Here is a 15612-nt window from a genome sequence, read left to right on the forward strand (position 1 = left end):
TCCAGTCTGGAAGTCATCAGAGCTTGGTGTACCATGGCCCAGTCATCACTGCCCAAATGGGGCCATGGCTGATGAAGCAGCTGGAGATGGAAAAAGGCACTCCAAGCCACTAAGTCCAAGGCACCCTGAGTCACTTGAGCCTCCAGTGACAGTGTTGAAACCAGGAGCACCCCCCAAACCACAGATGTGCTCCTAGGGAAGTGCATCCCCATCGAGAGCAGGCAGTACAGACAGAAAGACATCCTCCCCATGCCCCCTCAGGTATAAATTATATAATTATTAATTAGTACTATCATCATCATCATCATCATCATCATCATATGACTGATTGATGAGCAGGAAGGGGGAGATCTGCATCCTTATCAGGATGCTAGGCTCAGCCTGCCCGCCCCCGGAACAGAGTCTACTGTAATTTTTCTTTCTTTCTCCCCTTCCGCTGCCAAAATAGTTCAAGCCTTGGGGTTGGATGTGGGGAGCCACCCTTAGGCCAATCACTGCCCTTCTCCACTTAACATACCTTGCAGGGTTGTTGTGACGATAAAATGAGGAGTATGTGGGATAAAAATATAAATTGTACAAAATACAGTGGAGAACTAATTGCTGAAGCAGAATGTTATTTTTGCGGGGAGCCTGTTTGGGGTTGAGCCCTTGAAAGCTCCAGCCTCCAACTACCTACTTTTCTTAAAGAGTAAATCTAGTTTGCCTACAGCGTAGGGCCTGATCCTCAAAAGGCTTGCATACAATTGGGGGGGGGTGCGGGGAAGGAAGAAAAAACAACAACCCAGCGCAGTCCGTTCCGTTTGCAGGGGAGCTCCTGTTTCGGATCCGATGCAGGTGCAACGAGTGGCGGCAGGCGCCTAGCAGCTCCGCTCCGCTCCTGCCCACGGCGCTCGCCACGCGGGGGGCCACAAACCCGGCGGACCCAAGCGACGTTTCTCGGAAAGAGCCCTGCGATGCCCGGAGCTGCCGCTGGGGGGCGCGGCGAGTCCTCCGCCGCTCGGGCGGCGCGAAGGGAAGGGGATGCGGACGGGGCCATTTGCGCCGCCAGGAGAGGGGGGGAGCGGCGGCGGGGGTCGCGCGCGGGGAGGCTTCCGCCGCGGCGGCCGGGGAGCGGGATGGTCCAGGGAGCTCTAGGCCGTGGCCCTGCGGCCGGCACCGGCGAGCAGGCCGCGGCGGCTGCGGGCCTAGCGCCGCGGCCGGCCGGCGGGGGGGTGACGGAGCGGTTGGTTGGGGCCGGCGGCGGCCGAGGCGCGGCGGCGGGGTCAGTTCTCTTTAGTGTTTGCCGATGTTGGAGGCGTCTCCAAAGTGTCCCTGGGAACCAGGTAACTGAGGCCGCGGGGGGTGCCCGGACGGGCCCCGACGGGACACCGGGAGGGACTGGGGGGGAGCAGAGGCGAGCGCACCGGCTGACGCCGGGCTCGGGAGATGCTGGAGCCTCCGCTGCGTGAGAGTAGCCGCCTGCCTCCCTTGCCGTCCTCCTTCCCGCTCTGCCCCGGAGGCGGGCGGGTCGGGGACTCGGTCGTCGTCGTCCTGAGTCTGGTCGGTCGCCCTTGCGGGGCGGACGAGGCGCGCAGGTGAGAGGGACGGCCGCCCGCCCGGGGAGCAGCGTGCTGCTCTCGGAAGGCAAAACAAACACAAAATAAAAGAGCACGCCTGAGCAGCCAGAAAGAGCCCCACGCTCTCCTCCTCCTCCTCCTCCTCCTTGGAATGGACGTGCCTTGAAATAAGGGATGCCCCCCACTCCCAAAAGGGAAACAAGTTCTCCGTCCACTTTATATAAATACCTGCCTGTTTCTATTCGGCCGCAGAGCTCTGGGTATTGGACCCCTTCATTGCTTAGCTACAAAACCTCCAAAACTAGCCTCTTCCTTCTCCATGGCTGTCCCTAGAGAGGGTGTGACTTTTTTTTGGCTCAGTTGCTGCGGCACCTAGTGGAAGCTGTATTGATCTTCACAGCTCATTCCCAAGTCCAGGGACTGCGTAGGGAACCCTTGATTCACCACTTTCTCCACTTTCTTAATCCCCATGGTTCATTCTTTAATGTGGAGTTAGGCAGGAGGCTTCTGACCTGAGGAAGCATGGCTTGAATTCTTCATTTGACTGCAACTTGCACCACCTATAAATTACTTGAACACTTAAAGCATGTCTTGTCCTATCATCGTCTCCCACCCATGTGATTTTGTGTTCTGTTGTAGCCATGTTTTGTTTGTACTATGCCTTGGGCCATTTATTTAATAATGAACATTTATTATATTTGTATCCTGACCTTTCTCCAAGAGGCTCAGAGCAGTGTAGGTCAAGGATTCCCAAAGTGTGGTCTTGGGCCACCTGTGTTCTGTGAGCCTCATTTAGTTGGCCCATGGCATGCCTGTAGATTTGTGGTTAAAAGACGGGGGAACGGTACATCCATCACATTTCATATATTTAATTGTATTTTTGCACTTCTTTATTGTATTTTACTGTTTTAAAATTTGAATTCTATGGAGTTAAAATTGTAATACAGTAGAATACAAAATATGAAAGAACCAAAAATAGCAATGAAAATACAATTAAAAATAATACATCATTTATCACAGTGAAATACAATTGTTAAAATGGGCAGAAAAACATTAAGTGGCCCACCAAGACTGCTGGGAGTTATGGCTTGCAGAGGAACAGCCTATATCTGTGGAACCAGTGCAGATGCTGCTTGGAAATGGGTGACTACATTCTACAGCAGGTCCAATTTGATATTACATTTATTAGAGAGTTTAACATCAACTCCTGTCAGTATATAAAAAAGCATCACACACAGGACCTATCCTTGAAAGATGTAAGTTTCCCCTGATGTAGAATGCAGTGGTTCATTGCTTGGCAGCATCTGCAACTGGTTCTGCAGATATAAATTGGCCCCCTGCAATCCATAATGCCCATCAGTCCCACCAGCAACCCTAAATGAATGTGGGGCATGCCCACCTCCTCACCTATGTAATACTCTGTCACATTAGATGTGACGGAGATGCAGTTGTGTTTGAAGGTGAGAAACAAAAGTTATGCAGGAAGGCACCTTAGTGGCTTTCTTTCGTTTTTTAAACTTCTCCCTCACTTTTCATGATGGAGCTCAAGACAGTCTACATAGGTGGTTATCTCCTATACAGGTACTGACTGCACCCAGACTGCTTCAACAAGGGGATTGTGTCTTCTGATATTTAGTTGTAATACCCAAGAGAATGAGTAGTTTAGAAATGAAAGTAAATGAATAGATTAGTTTTCAAAGATCGGGGTTTTAAAGATCACACAAAGCTATGTTTACAAGTAGACAATATGTTGTATAGTCAATTAGTAAAGGAAAAAATACCAAGTAAAAATATATTTGTATTGTGCTAGTGATGATCTGACACCAAGTTACTAAGTTGGTGTGATGGCCTGGAATGTTTATAAATACTCCCAAGTGCCTATAAGCAAAGCAATCCAGCTTTCTGAGGAAAAGTTGTCTTTTAGCTCGTTTTCATTATACACACAGTGTTGGGGACAAGCATGCTGGGCATGCTTGAGGTCTTGGAAGAGGTACCATGAGACAGAAAGGTGAAAGGGCAAGGAGGCTGAAGGAATTTCACATACTGATTTGAATTAATCTACTAATAGTTTGGTTTCAGACATCTCTCCCAGTTTCAGTTTTATTGGATTAGCTGTTACGAGTGCTTTAATATTGCTTATCTGGCCACACTCTGAACTGATTAATTCCATTAAAACATTTTTACATCTGGTCATAGTAATATTTTAAGTTGCTAAAATACATAGTGATACATGAACTTTAGTAAGGGCAGTGCAGTGATGTGAAAATGTGTTTCAGTCACAGACACTTCGTGACAAAAAGTTATGGAGTAAACATTTGGTTTATAGGAGTTCTGGACAGCTTTCATAAGAGGGAAAGAGAGACAGAATAAATGAATTGGGACGTTGTTGCAAGCCACTATCATCTTTACTTTTCTGATTGTTAAACTGTCAAATGATACATCAATATGATGGGTTGCATTTTTATTAACTCTAATCTTTTGACCTCTGACCTGCCTACTCAGCTACCTAGTTTTGATGCCATTGGTTGAGCAGCCAGATGTCATGGCCCAATGGCTGATATCATTTTAGCCCAATATCAATAACTTTACCTCCAGCACTTTAAATATTGACTACATGCAATAGTCTTTTGAATAACAACCTTGCTGTTGCAAATTAGTCAGGTGGTTCAAGAGCCTTTCAGTGAAAACATTAGCCACAATCTCATACACTTACATGGTAGAAAGTCCCATTGAACTCAATGCGAATTAATTCTTTGCAGAGGTGCATAGGATTTCATTGATTGACAGCTACTGCTTAGTTGAAGGAAATGATAAACTCTGTACAGTAAGCCCACAATTTACATGGGGGTTATGATTAGGGACTTCTGGGTTTTGATCATTCGGGAGCTGATTTGTTCGGGAGCCAAGGTGTTTGATATCCAAGTTACGACCGTATTATTTACTAAATTTATATACTGCCCTTTATCCGAAGATCTCAGGGTGGTTCACAAAATAAAAATACAGGATAAAAGCACAAAAACAAAGCAATAACATCCCCTCTCACAAACATATGTGGTTCAGGCTTTGTCAAACCTCAAGTGCAAAAAGTTTCAAACCAGGGAGAAGCCACCATGGAAGGTGCCCTTAAGAGTCTGTACTCAGTTGGTGTAAAGCACCAGACGGGGCCTGCCCACCCATGAGGCAAGATGAGGCAACCACCTCAGGCAGCAGGATCTACAGGGGCAGCAGATCCCGATGTAGATCTTTATCCCTCCACCTTGTTCCTGATGCAGGTCTTCACTCACCCCTTCTTCTCTGGCAGTGTGTGTGTGGGGGGGGGCATTTTGTGGTTCACCTCCGGTGCCAAAATGTCTTGGTCTGGCCCTGGCATCAGAGCTGTAAATATGAAAGACGTAGCTAATACAGCCAAGACTGATAGTTTCTTTAATTGAAAACCATTTTTGAACAGTTCACTTGGATTGCTGGTCATATTTGTGCTTTCCCTTAGGGATGGAAAGAAGCACAAAATAATACTAATACTTTGGTGTATCTTTCCTCACTTCAGTAAAAACCAATGGCACAAGTCATGATGCAGACCACACCAAATCACTCTGGACCTCCCCAGTCTCCAGCAGTGCTAACTCCATCAGTAACAGCAACAGGTTCAGTGGTTCTTCAGCCCTCAGTGAATGGATCCATTCCAGAAGCAGCTGTCAATTGTAATAATTCCACAACTGGTCAGGTGGATTCCATACCTTCTAGCAACTCACAGGGTAAGGCGGTGGCAGATTTAAATTGTATTTTCTTTTTGTGTTATCAGTGTTAGGGGGGTTGGAATAAGTGATTCACAAAGAGCACAGAATGAAAGAAGTACTCAGAAACACCTAAAACACAATTATTGCCGTTTCACTGCTTTTACTGAATTTAGCTTAAAGTAGAGTTTTGTTTCCTGGGCACTATAGAAGCCCTGAAAAGAACTCACCTCTCTCCCAGCTTGACTGTACCTTCTACTGAAACGTTTAAAACTGCATGAAGTTATCCAAGTGTGTTTTCTACACTAGGACAAAATGTCTAAGACTTTTTTGTTTTTGTTTTTTTTGGCAGCAAGTGGTATTTCTTTTGTAGCTCTGTAAGTAAAACATTGTTCCTGTCCTTGTAAACTGAAACACTGGCCCCAAAAGTAAACCTGCAATGAAATTTTGTGTTGTTAATGAACATAAACAATAGGAGAAGAAATGAAATCACAGGAGGAATAAAATATTAGCAATTCCCAAGCTTTCTTAAGTTCAGGGAGCAGTGATTAAAAGGCTTAGATTAGAGGAGATGCTAGAAATGGAGAAACAATAAACAGAAAAAATGGGTTAGATCTAGACTTGCCCCTCTGCTAATGGAAGCCGATTCTCCCTTCTGTAGTAGTGCCACCCATGCCATCTTTCATGCTGTTCTGGTAGACCCTCCAGTCTTCTGGAGCAGTTTATTTTTAGGGGCCTGCGGGTGGTGGCGTAGGAAGGGGGGTTCGGTGACTGTGGGTCACCCTGGGTGTTATCACTGGCCTGCAGTGCGCCCGAGCCACACATCTCTCCTGGGGAGTGACGCACTGACTCAGACACCTGCAGGCTCTGCGCTGCCCGAAATGGCAACGTGGGACTTGTGGACTCAGTGGAGGTTCTGCATAGTGTGCTCTGCCCCAGCTTGCCCTGCTCTGTGGGCGGCTTGCGCCACCCCTTGGTGCAGGACTTTTGCACTGCCCTGGGCGCCCAAGCAGCTAGCTACGCCACTGCTTGCAGGGGGGCGGGGGGAAGAATCTGCGAAAACTGCCTCTCCTATCTCTCTTTCCACCAGTGGGAGAATTGCATGAGCAGAATGTGACTCGGGTCAGGTCTGGATGCAGTACATAGACTGAGTTCAAGAAATTTTAATATGTGCTAAAGACAAGCACATAACAGGTTTTAATTATTTGAAGTACTCATAAAGATTGTAATTAGTAAATTAACATTAAGGAATTTATATAACATATATTTTAAGATTCATATGTTTGAAGTAAAAATACATTAGGTATAAGATCCTCACTTTTAGTCTGTTACCATCCAAATTCAGTTTTTTTCTTCAACATGGTGTCTGAGATTTGTTTTCCAAAGTTTTAGCTAGATTTTTTTTTTACTGCTTCTACAAACTGATGATGATGTTTCCATATAAAAATAACCTTGTCACAATTTTATTTACAGTTCCTTTACAAGATAACATCGCAAACCCCAAAGAGAAAACTCCAATGTGTCTGGTAAATGAGCTGGCCCGTTTCAATAGAATTCAACCTCTGTATAAGCTCTTGAATGAACGAGGACCTGCTCATGCCAAGGTAACTTCATACATTTCTATTGTATATGCCATTTGTTACCATTAGAACAGATTATGAACAGAGTAATCCTTGCTGAGTGTAACATCCCTGCAGTTCTAGAACTTTTGAGTTGCCAATAAATATATGAATTTTTTCTTTCCTACACACATAATTAACTCCAGTCTTCAACATTGCTAGCAATTTAATAAGGCTCAGTTGTACAAACTTTCCCTTATGATTTCAACCACGCAGTTCCAAAACTGCTTTGTTTTAATGCACCCCTACCGCAAATGGGGGATGCGGGTGGCACTGTGGGTTAAACCACAGAGCCTAGGACTTGCTGATCAGAAGGTCGGAGGTTCGAATCCCTGCGACGGGGTGAGCTCACATTGCTCGGTCCCTGCTCCTGCTAACCTAGCAGTTTGAAAGCATGTCAGAGTGCAAGTAGATAAATAGGTGCTGCTCTGGTGGGAAGGTAAACGGCGTTTCTGTGCGCTGCTCTGGTTCACCAGAAGCGACTTAGTCATGCTTGCCACATGACCCGGAAGCTGTATGCTGGCTCCCTCGGCCAATAAAGCGAGATGAGCGCCGCAACCCCAGAGTCGGTCACGACTGGACCTAACGGTCAGGGGTCCCTTTACCCTTTACCTTTTTACCACAAATGGAAGAAATACCCTTTCGTGACATCATAAAACCAACATTTTCCATCTTCTGCCTTCTTCATCATCCTGTTTTCCAGGGAAACCAGTGCCACCAGATAGTGATTTTGATGCAGTTGGCTTTATAATTGGTTGATACAATAAAAGAGGATCTGGCTATTAAAATTTGACTCCATTCTTCTTTAGGAATATTTATTTGGAGATCTTTATCGCCCCCCTCCATTGCCTGGTGTGTAGCTGCTTGTACATTACTTAAAATAATTGTAGGGTGTACACACACATACACATCTGGATCCAGAGTGACCCAGAGTGGAACTTTGCTCACAGGATGGACTTGCTAGTAAATTGTGGAAGAGACCATTTTCTCAGATTGCTCCTTCCCCTACAGTCCCTTGTGCCCTCTGCAGAACAGCATGGGAGGTGAGGTGGGGCACAAGGGGAAGGGAGCAGTCAGTAAAAATCTCTCTCCCTTGTCTGGCAGCAGGAGCATCTGCTAGATTCAAATTCTTTCCATAAACAGAAGGATACACCTTAGTATCTAACCTTATGCCAGCTGTTACATAGTTCTGCATCCAAATTTGGGTGAAACACAAGGTTGCTTTGGTAGGTACATACAGAACATACAGAAACATACGCAAGATCTTTGCTTTTCCCTGCAGTTCTATAGGATTAAAATTGATTGCCTTGATATATATTTTTTAAAAAGCATAGGGCCCTTCCAAAGCTACCATCAAATTAAAACTTAAATTGGCAGACTGTGACACTGATCCAAGGCAGAGATCCTTTTCAATCCTAACTTCCGGGACAGCGCCATCGGCAATGGCGGAGTTCCTCTGACAGAAAGGAACCCGCTCTGTGAAAATCGGGTCTTGCCGCCGCAGCGAAGGTGGAGAACCTTTAAAAATCCCAGGCGGAGGAAGCCTGGGAACGTGGGATTTGGCTGACACCAGGAGCGCCTCCCCTACTCGCAGGGAAACCCTTTTTCGGGGGTCCGAAGCGACGTGGGGTGAGCGGCGCGGTGTTTTGAATCAACCGCTACTTTTACGGAGTGAAGCCGCACAGCCGTTGCCGGAGAGCGCTGACTTTTTCCTGTGGACAATTGGACTCTAAACAAGTACCCGTGAGTAGAACGGAAAATTGGATTACGTATTAAGAAATATTTTAATTTGGCACCGAAACGGGAAGGTTCTAAACAGGAAGTCCGCCACTCGTTTTTTGTAAATAGATGGAAGCAAAAACTTTGTAAGCTAAAGTCTGGAAAGTCGTACATAAAGTTCTAAATTTCCTTCATTCATCACCACCAAAACCCCTCTTGGAAGCAGGAGAAAAGAGGGGGATTTTTGACTGTTTAAGCCTGCAGGAGAGTGAGTAAAGAAAGAAAAATTTTCCACCATCTCAAACCTGGGAACGGGGTGTCAGAAACAGAAATTTATGGGGAAAGTTCATCGACTGTGAACGGAACGTCTTTAGACAGATAGTAAAAAAAAAAAGAGAGAGAGAGAAATATATTGATTTCAATGTTGCTTTTTGCAATCAAAAGAAACAAAGTATTTGAAAAGTGAAAGTAATTTTTCCTTGTTGGTCCTGCTTTTAAAAGATGGATACAAATAGAAATTGTGTCCTCTAGAGGGAGCTTGTTAATTTGTTGCCGGAGCGGATCTGGGGACCTTACAGCTGTATGTTTAGGATCGTGAGACCAGTCTCTAACCTTGGGGGAAAAAATGTGTTTACAAGAAGTCTTGGTGCTTGCTCTTTGCAAGACAAGTGCTTTGCTGGAGCAGATGCATGAGAAGATGGATTTGATGACTGTCGCAGTTAAAAATTTTGGACAAACGGCGAATACCCATATAGAAACCATTCAGGAACCAGCCCAGGAATCTGTTTTGATAGGGCAAGCGCAAGGGCAGAAGAAAATGGAGGAGGGTGTTGTTGAACCTCAAATAACACAAATGGAGAGACCCGAGGCCTTGCAGGAGTATAAGCCGCTGTTCTTGAAATTCAAATCTGGAGTGGACCAGGAGGGGTCTGGAGTTGTGAGGGCTCTTAATTTTGGAAAGACTTTGAAACATGCTTTTAAATATTTTCTGGATTACAGTGTTGACTGTGGGGAATGGGACTGTGGGGAATGGGCTGATCTGCTGAGGAGAGATGGAGATACTTTTGGATTGGAGTCCTCCTGAGACCTACCCCCCAATGAGAAAGGAAAGAAAAGAAGAAAAAGATCAACAAAAGATAAAGTAAAGGGCAGGTATAAACAAGAAGAAGACCTGCAGAAGGGACATGGAAAAGATTTAAGAGCCTCGGACATAAGAGCACCAGGTTGATGGATTAGATAGACGAGAAAGGACTGACAAAACCCGAGACCAGGAAGAAGAGACGATGGATGAAGATTGGAAGAAAGTTTCAAAATTTACTTAGAAAAGTATTGTAAAATTAATGAGTATTAGAAAAATGTTGGAATGAAATTATTTGGCTCTAGCAGAAATGTCAAAAAGAATTATGAAAGAATATGTTATGGTTAAAAGAATTTGGTATATATATAAGTTTTAAGTTTTAGGGCTTTTTAGGTAAGATAAGGTTAAAATAGATTAAGGTAATTTAAATGACAGAATATTGTGAAAGATGGAAAGGATTTGCTGAGATAATTAACAACTAGAATACAAAAAAGGGAGGTGTGAGGAGGTCGTTGAAATAAGTTAATGAAAGTTAAGGATTTGGGAATATTAGACTTGTTTTTTAATTGTTTGTTTATTTTTGTTTTTTTATTTAGATGTGTGTTTTGTTATTTTTTTTTTGACTTTGGTTTTTATTGATCTGTATTGTTTAATTGTTATGTTTATCTACTTCTTTCTCTCTTTTTCTCCTTCTCTTGTCTTTTCTTTCTTCTTTCTTTGTAACCTTAAAATTCTCAATAAACATTGTTTTTTTTAAAAAAAGATCCTTTTCAATCTTTTTCATTTTCACATAGGAAGACAAAAAGCACCAACAAGTCTCAGAACGCAGGGTCACAGAGGTGACCTATGATTTGATAGTAAAAAATACGAGGATCTATAAGGATTTGTCCCTTTGGTCCCTGTTTTGCTCCTATGGCAGTACTGGAAAATACCAGGCCCATGATTTCTACATTTCATTAATGTGATTTGTGGTTTATGGTGGGTGTGGGTGAAGACAAGCCGTTTCCAGAGGATCAGTTTCAATGGTCCTGACTTTTGTGTGTGTATGATTCTCCCCCTGGTCTCCATTCCAGTCTCACAGGTTGCTCCCCTTTTCCTGACATTCCCTTTTGATCATTCTGCTTTCTGCTCAGCTGCTAATCTCAGCTGAAAGAAGAAGTGGGGAAGAGCATTGCTCTTCTTACTTCCTCCTTAGCTCTATGCAGTGCTTCCAAGGACATCTGCACTCTGGGAGTGGGAAATTTGCCACCCACATTAGTTCTGAAGTTGTTCCATCAGCTGTGCAAAAAAGTGGTGGTAGGAAATGTGAATGGCACATGCAGATACAACTGGTGTTTGTAAACTAGAGGTAATATATTCACTACTCACCTGTGCTTGCTAGGGCTGATGAGAGTCAGCCCAAAATGTCCGGAGAGTAGATGACATATTTCACAAGGGTTGCTCTTGCTAACATTGACCTTATTTACTTGCCCTTTACGTCTTTGAAGATGTTCACGGTGCAGCTGACTCTTGGAGAGCAGACATGGGATGCTGAAGGAAGCAGTATTAAAAAGGCTCATCATTCTGCTGCTAGCAAAGCTCTGAGTGAAACTACCCTCCCCAAACCAGCACCTAGGCCACCCAAAAACAATGTTAATAATAATCCAGGTAAGTCACCATTCTACTTGCCACAATATTCATGAATGTGTTCAGCCTGGGTTAGTGTCATTTCATCTACGGTATATAGCAACCATAAGTGAAGCTGTAAAACAGGAATCGGCAGAATGATGAAAAGTTATACTCTTATCATGAGATTGCATAATTATTCATTTTATTTCCATAGCAAGAGCTATTGAGCTTTCATATTTCTTCAAGATTCAGCTCCAAAGTATGTAAATTGCATTAATATGAACTGCATTAATTTGTTGGGGGAGGGAATACTGACCAGAGAAAAAATCAACACATTTGAACTCCTTATTTATCTTAATAAAGCTAGACAAGGAAGAATTTTAACTCATGTCTTTGCAAGAGGGTGTCATGTAAAAGTACATGTGAAGGATGCGTTCGGTTATACATTTTGCACTGTTAGACCAGCAGAGGGCTGTAGAACACCTGTGATTTGAAACCTATGTTGCTAAATTGCAAAAGGAGGGACATCAGATCTACTATATCACTTTTCTGAAAGCAAACTATGTTTTTGACAGAAAAGCACCGCTAGTAACAGTTCTGTTGGTATAGTAAGATCATGACAGGACCAACTAAAATGTTGTGTGTTTCTGCTTTATTTGTCAAAATGAGATGATAAAACTTTTACTACTATAGCAGTTTCATACTGATCTATATTAAAATAAAACTTGAGACTCTCCAAAGCTGAACTAACAGAGTTCTGAATATAGAATTTGTTTCAGAATGTAGATTACTACATTATACAGTCTATAGAATGTAGATTACTGCATTCTGGGGTGTATTTCACTGCATATTGGGAATGCCTTGCCTTTCCCAGTGCATCTGTTGAGATTGGCAGAGGAAGTTTGCTGGTGCTGCCTGTTTTCTGTGGTGACGCAATACAGGGCCTTCTCTGTACTGGCACATTGACTGTTGCACACCCTCCCTCTGAAAGTATGATTGCCACCCTCAGTAGCTACCTTTTGATGCCAACTCAAGCTCTGTTTTTTCATTCAGGCTTTTTGTAGACTAAGCATGAATATTAGTCATTATTGTCATTGTTAATGTTTTCTGCTTTGTATGTTGTAATGATTGTTTTAGATTTTTCAAAGTTCTGTTTTTATTGTGTGTTGTATTCATGTGATTGACCTGTTATGCCTTGCATCATTTAAATGGATGTAGGATGATTTAAAATTAAACTAACAAATAATAATAATCATTTATAAATAGTTCTCTTTATCAGTACAAAATTACTTATGTGCAAATTACAAAGATAAAGCGTTGTGTGGAGTGACAGTTGGTCTAATACAGTGTATTATTTTGCCTTTCTGGTGTTAGTTATCCTATATATAGGGTAGCTTCACAATATTCAGTTCTTACATGGAAGACCACCCAGTAAAGAAATTGATGTGAAACTTGTTTCATAGAATTGTAAAGTTGGAAGAGATTTCCCTGAGGGTCATTTGGTTCAACCCCCTGCAATGCAGGAATCACAACATGTGGTTTCCCATCCAATTTTTAAACCATACTAGACCCTGCTTAGTTTTGCAAATGTGCTAGTAGTTTTCATTGCTACACCACAAGGAGGCGTTTTGTAAGATATTACAATGCTACACTGCTTTTAAAATGTTTTATTGCATTTCTTTGTGTTTTGCTTCTGTAAGCTGTCTTGGGTGCTACTTGTGCAGAAAATGCAAGAATTTTAGAAACCAAATACATTTTATTTATTTAAAGTATTTATAGACTGAGTAAAACATACTCAAGGCAGCTTATGCAATACCAGATAAAAACACCATTTCCAACAATAGTAAAACAGAAGTAGAATACCAAATCTTCTTTAACACATACAAACATTTATAAAACCTGGTAGTAATACATACACTTTCAGTTCAAAAATAAAACACATTTTTTTCCACAAAATCATTTACTATTGAGAAGGAACTCAATAGCAGCACAGAGAGTTGCTTATGAATAAGCTAGTGAAAATGAGTGAGTTTTTAAGGCCTCTCTGAAGGTTAATTCATTGGTTAGCAATGAACTCAAAAGTCGTGAGGCCGTTGCAGAGAAAGCCACTCAGCCTAGTGATGGGTAGATGACAGATCATTGGCATTTGCAAAGCACAGGGCTGTGTCTTTGTGTGGGTTTATTCCAAACTGTGGGCAAAAGTAGATCACCTGATGTCTTAGTGATGCCAGGGGAGTGACAAACTTGGCCTGCAGGGGATGAGGAAGATAAAGATCCGGCCAGCCACCAGCTGCATTCAGTTTCCCCACCACTGCAGTAGAGGGGCTGTGTCAAGAATTTGGCAGCAGGCCAGTTGTGTGTGAGGAGTGGGGTTAGGAGTCTCAAAAGCACCCATTGAGAAAAGCTAGTTGTTGGCTATTCCTACATCCCTGTGCACAACTGCAGCCATGTGAGTGCACCTGCCCCAGGAAACCAATTCATGATTGCTTTTTTCATGTATCTTTATTGGGAGCAAAATATACCTGTTATCCTTTGTGCTTTCATACATAGTTAAGATTTTCCATCTCGGTAGGAATATCATTTGCTCCATCCTGCTTAGCACTTTAATACAAACATTGCTAAGAAAATGCACCGTAGAGGATGCAGATCACTTACTGCCTTCTGTAGTTTCAGTAAAAATCTGGTATCTGAATGGTTGATGGACAGGCTATAAATATTTTTTAACAACCATGTAAAAATAAATGAAATCAACAAGACTATCTCCATGCCTGAGACGTCTGTAGAATCTTGTACCCAAATCTAGATCTGATTTTTTTAAAGCCAGTTCTGCATTCTAACCACTAATAATTTAAGTTGAAAATGGAAGCAGTGTTGAACTTTGTATTTCTATTTCACTTCTTAAATGCTGGTTATATCTTCTTATTTTTGACAGGCAGCATTACCCCAACAGTGGAGTTGAATGGTCTTGCTATGAAAAGAGGAGAGCCCGCCATCTATAGGCCGTTAGATCAAAAGCCAGCTCCAAACTACAGAGCAAATTATAACTTTCGAGGCATGTACAATCAGAGGTTTGTGTGTTTTCAAGTGTTCCTTTAATTTTCCTGGTTCTGACTGCCCTTTGGAAAGCAACCTCAGGGCAGCTTTTTAGCCTCCCGTTTCTAATTCTTGCTTTTCATTAGTTGACATCTTATCTGCTTCAAGTGTGCTCTGAATTCTGAAATTTCCCTTTCCTTCTGGATGAGATTGAGAAGCTGCATCTGGAAAGTTAGCAGGAAACGGAACTGTTCGTCCATCCCAGTAGATATTTATGGCATTCTTCAGTTTGCAGATGTTGTTACTGGATAGCATTTGGCTTATTACTTTTTTAAAAAAACAACCCCACCGCAATTCTGCATTTTACAAATCTCCCGTTTAAGACATTCCTAAGAATGGATGTGATCTCTCAACAGCTGTTATGTGAGAATAGCAAAGCTTTCATTTTCAAGCTGGTCTCTACATTTTTTAAAGACTGACAGTACAATCTTATAAATGACTATTCAGAAGTAAGTCTCACTGAATTTGTTTTCTGGTAAAAGTGGATATGATTGCAATTCACAAGCTTCAGAAGCCTATGAACGCCTATGAATGTGATCTGTAGGAGCAGTTTTGGCAATAGAGGTCACAGAACACCCTTACTCCATCTGGGAACATCCCCAACCCCCAGGAGATAGTTATGTTTTCTAAGCATTTTGATGCAGTTAGGCATTATTAACATCTTTATGGTTTTGTAACCTGGTCATCTAAGGGCATGTGATCATCAGTTTCTCTGCCTTCCCCCACCAATGGTTAATTGACCCCCCCATCAAAGAATAATTATAGCATTATTGCAAAAGAGATCTCCCACACAGTGGTCCCAGGGCATGGTCAAAAGACAGATGTTGCTGCCAACTTGCTATGTTAAGCAGCTGTCGATCTGGTCATTTCCTACATGGAAGACCACCTGGGAACGTCATGTACACTGTCTTGAATCCCATGGTAGAAGATAGAAGGGATATAGATGTTTAGAGGTCTAAATAAATCAAGGTGGCACAGGATAAGATTTTCTTTTCCTTGATTAACCATTTGCTGTGTATTCATTTTTCCATTTCTTTTTTGTATGTTAAATCTGCCAATAATAATAATAAATCTGCAAATATCAATATAGGTGCTTTTTGATACATTGAAGGAAGTACATACAATAAACAAAAATTACTACTGATTCTTAGAATAGTATTTATGTTTTCATTCCTTATAAAATATACTATCCTAGAGCCCAAACATCC

The 15612-nt window shown here is 42.5% G+C and overlaps 1 protein-coding gene across 4 annotated transcripts in view; it reads left to right on the forward strand.

The window, feature by feature from the left end:
- The first annotated feature begins 1168 nt into the window (after positions 1-1168).
- Positions 1169-15612, forward strand: part of STAU2 (staufen double-stranded RNA binding protein 2) — a 144399-nt gene continuing 129955 nt past the window's right edge. For 3 of the 4 annotated variants that reach the window (XR_013988541.1, XM_081013402.1, XM_081013404.1), the window contains exons 1-5: positions 1169-1322; positions 5101-5308; positions 6761-6891; positions 11191-11350; positions 14244-14379. Coding sequence is in view for 3 of the 4 variants with exons in the window: in XM_081013402.1 (XP_080869528.1) it covers positions 5110-5308; positions 6761-6891; positions 11191-11350; positions 14244-14379 (626 nt within the window). In the remaining variant the exon portion in view is untranslated. Of the gene's footprint in view, positions 1323-1428; positions 1575-5100; positions 5309-6760; positions 6892-11190; positions 11351-14243; positions 14380-15612 lie in introns of those variants that run through there. The other variant, XM_081013403.1, reaches the window with a different exon arrangement.

The sequence above is a fragment of the Podarcis pityusensis genome, assembly GCF_964106645.2.
Source record: "Podarcis pityusensis genome assembly, chromosome: 7".
Taxonomy (NCBI): domain Eukaryota; kingdom Metazoa; phylum Chordata; class Lepidosauria; order Squamata; family Lacertidae; genus Podarcis; species Podarcis pityusensis.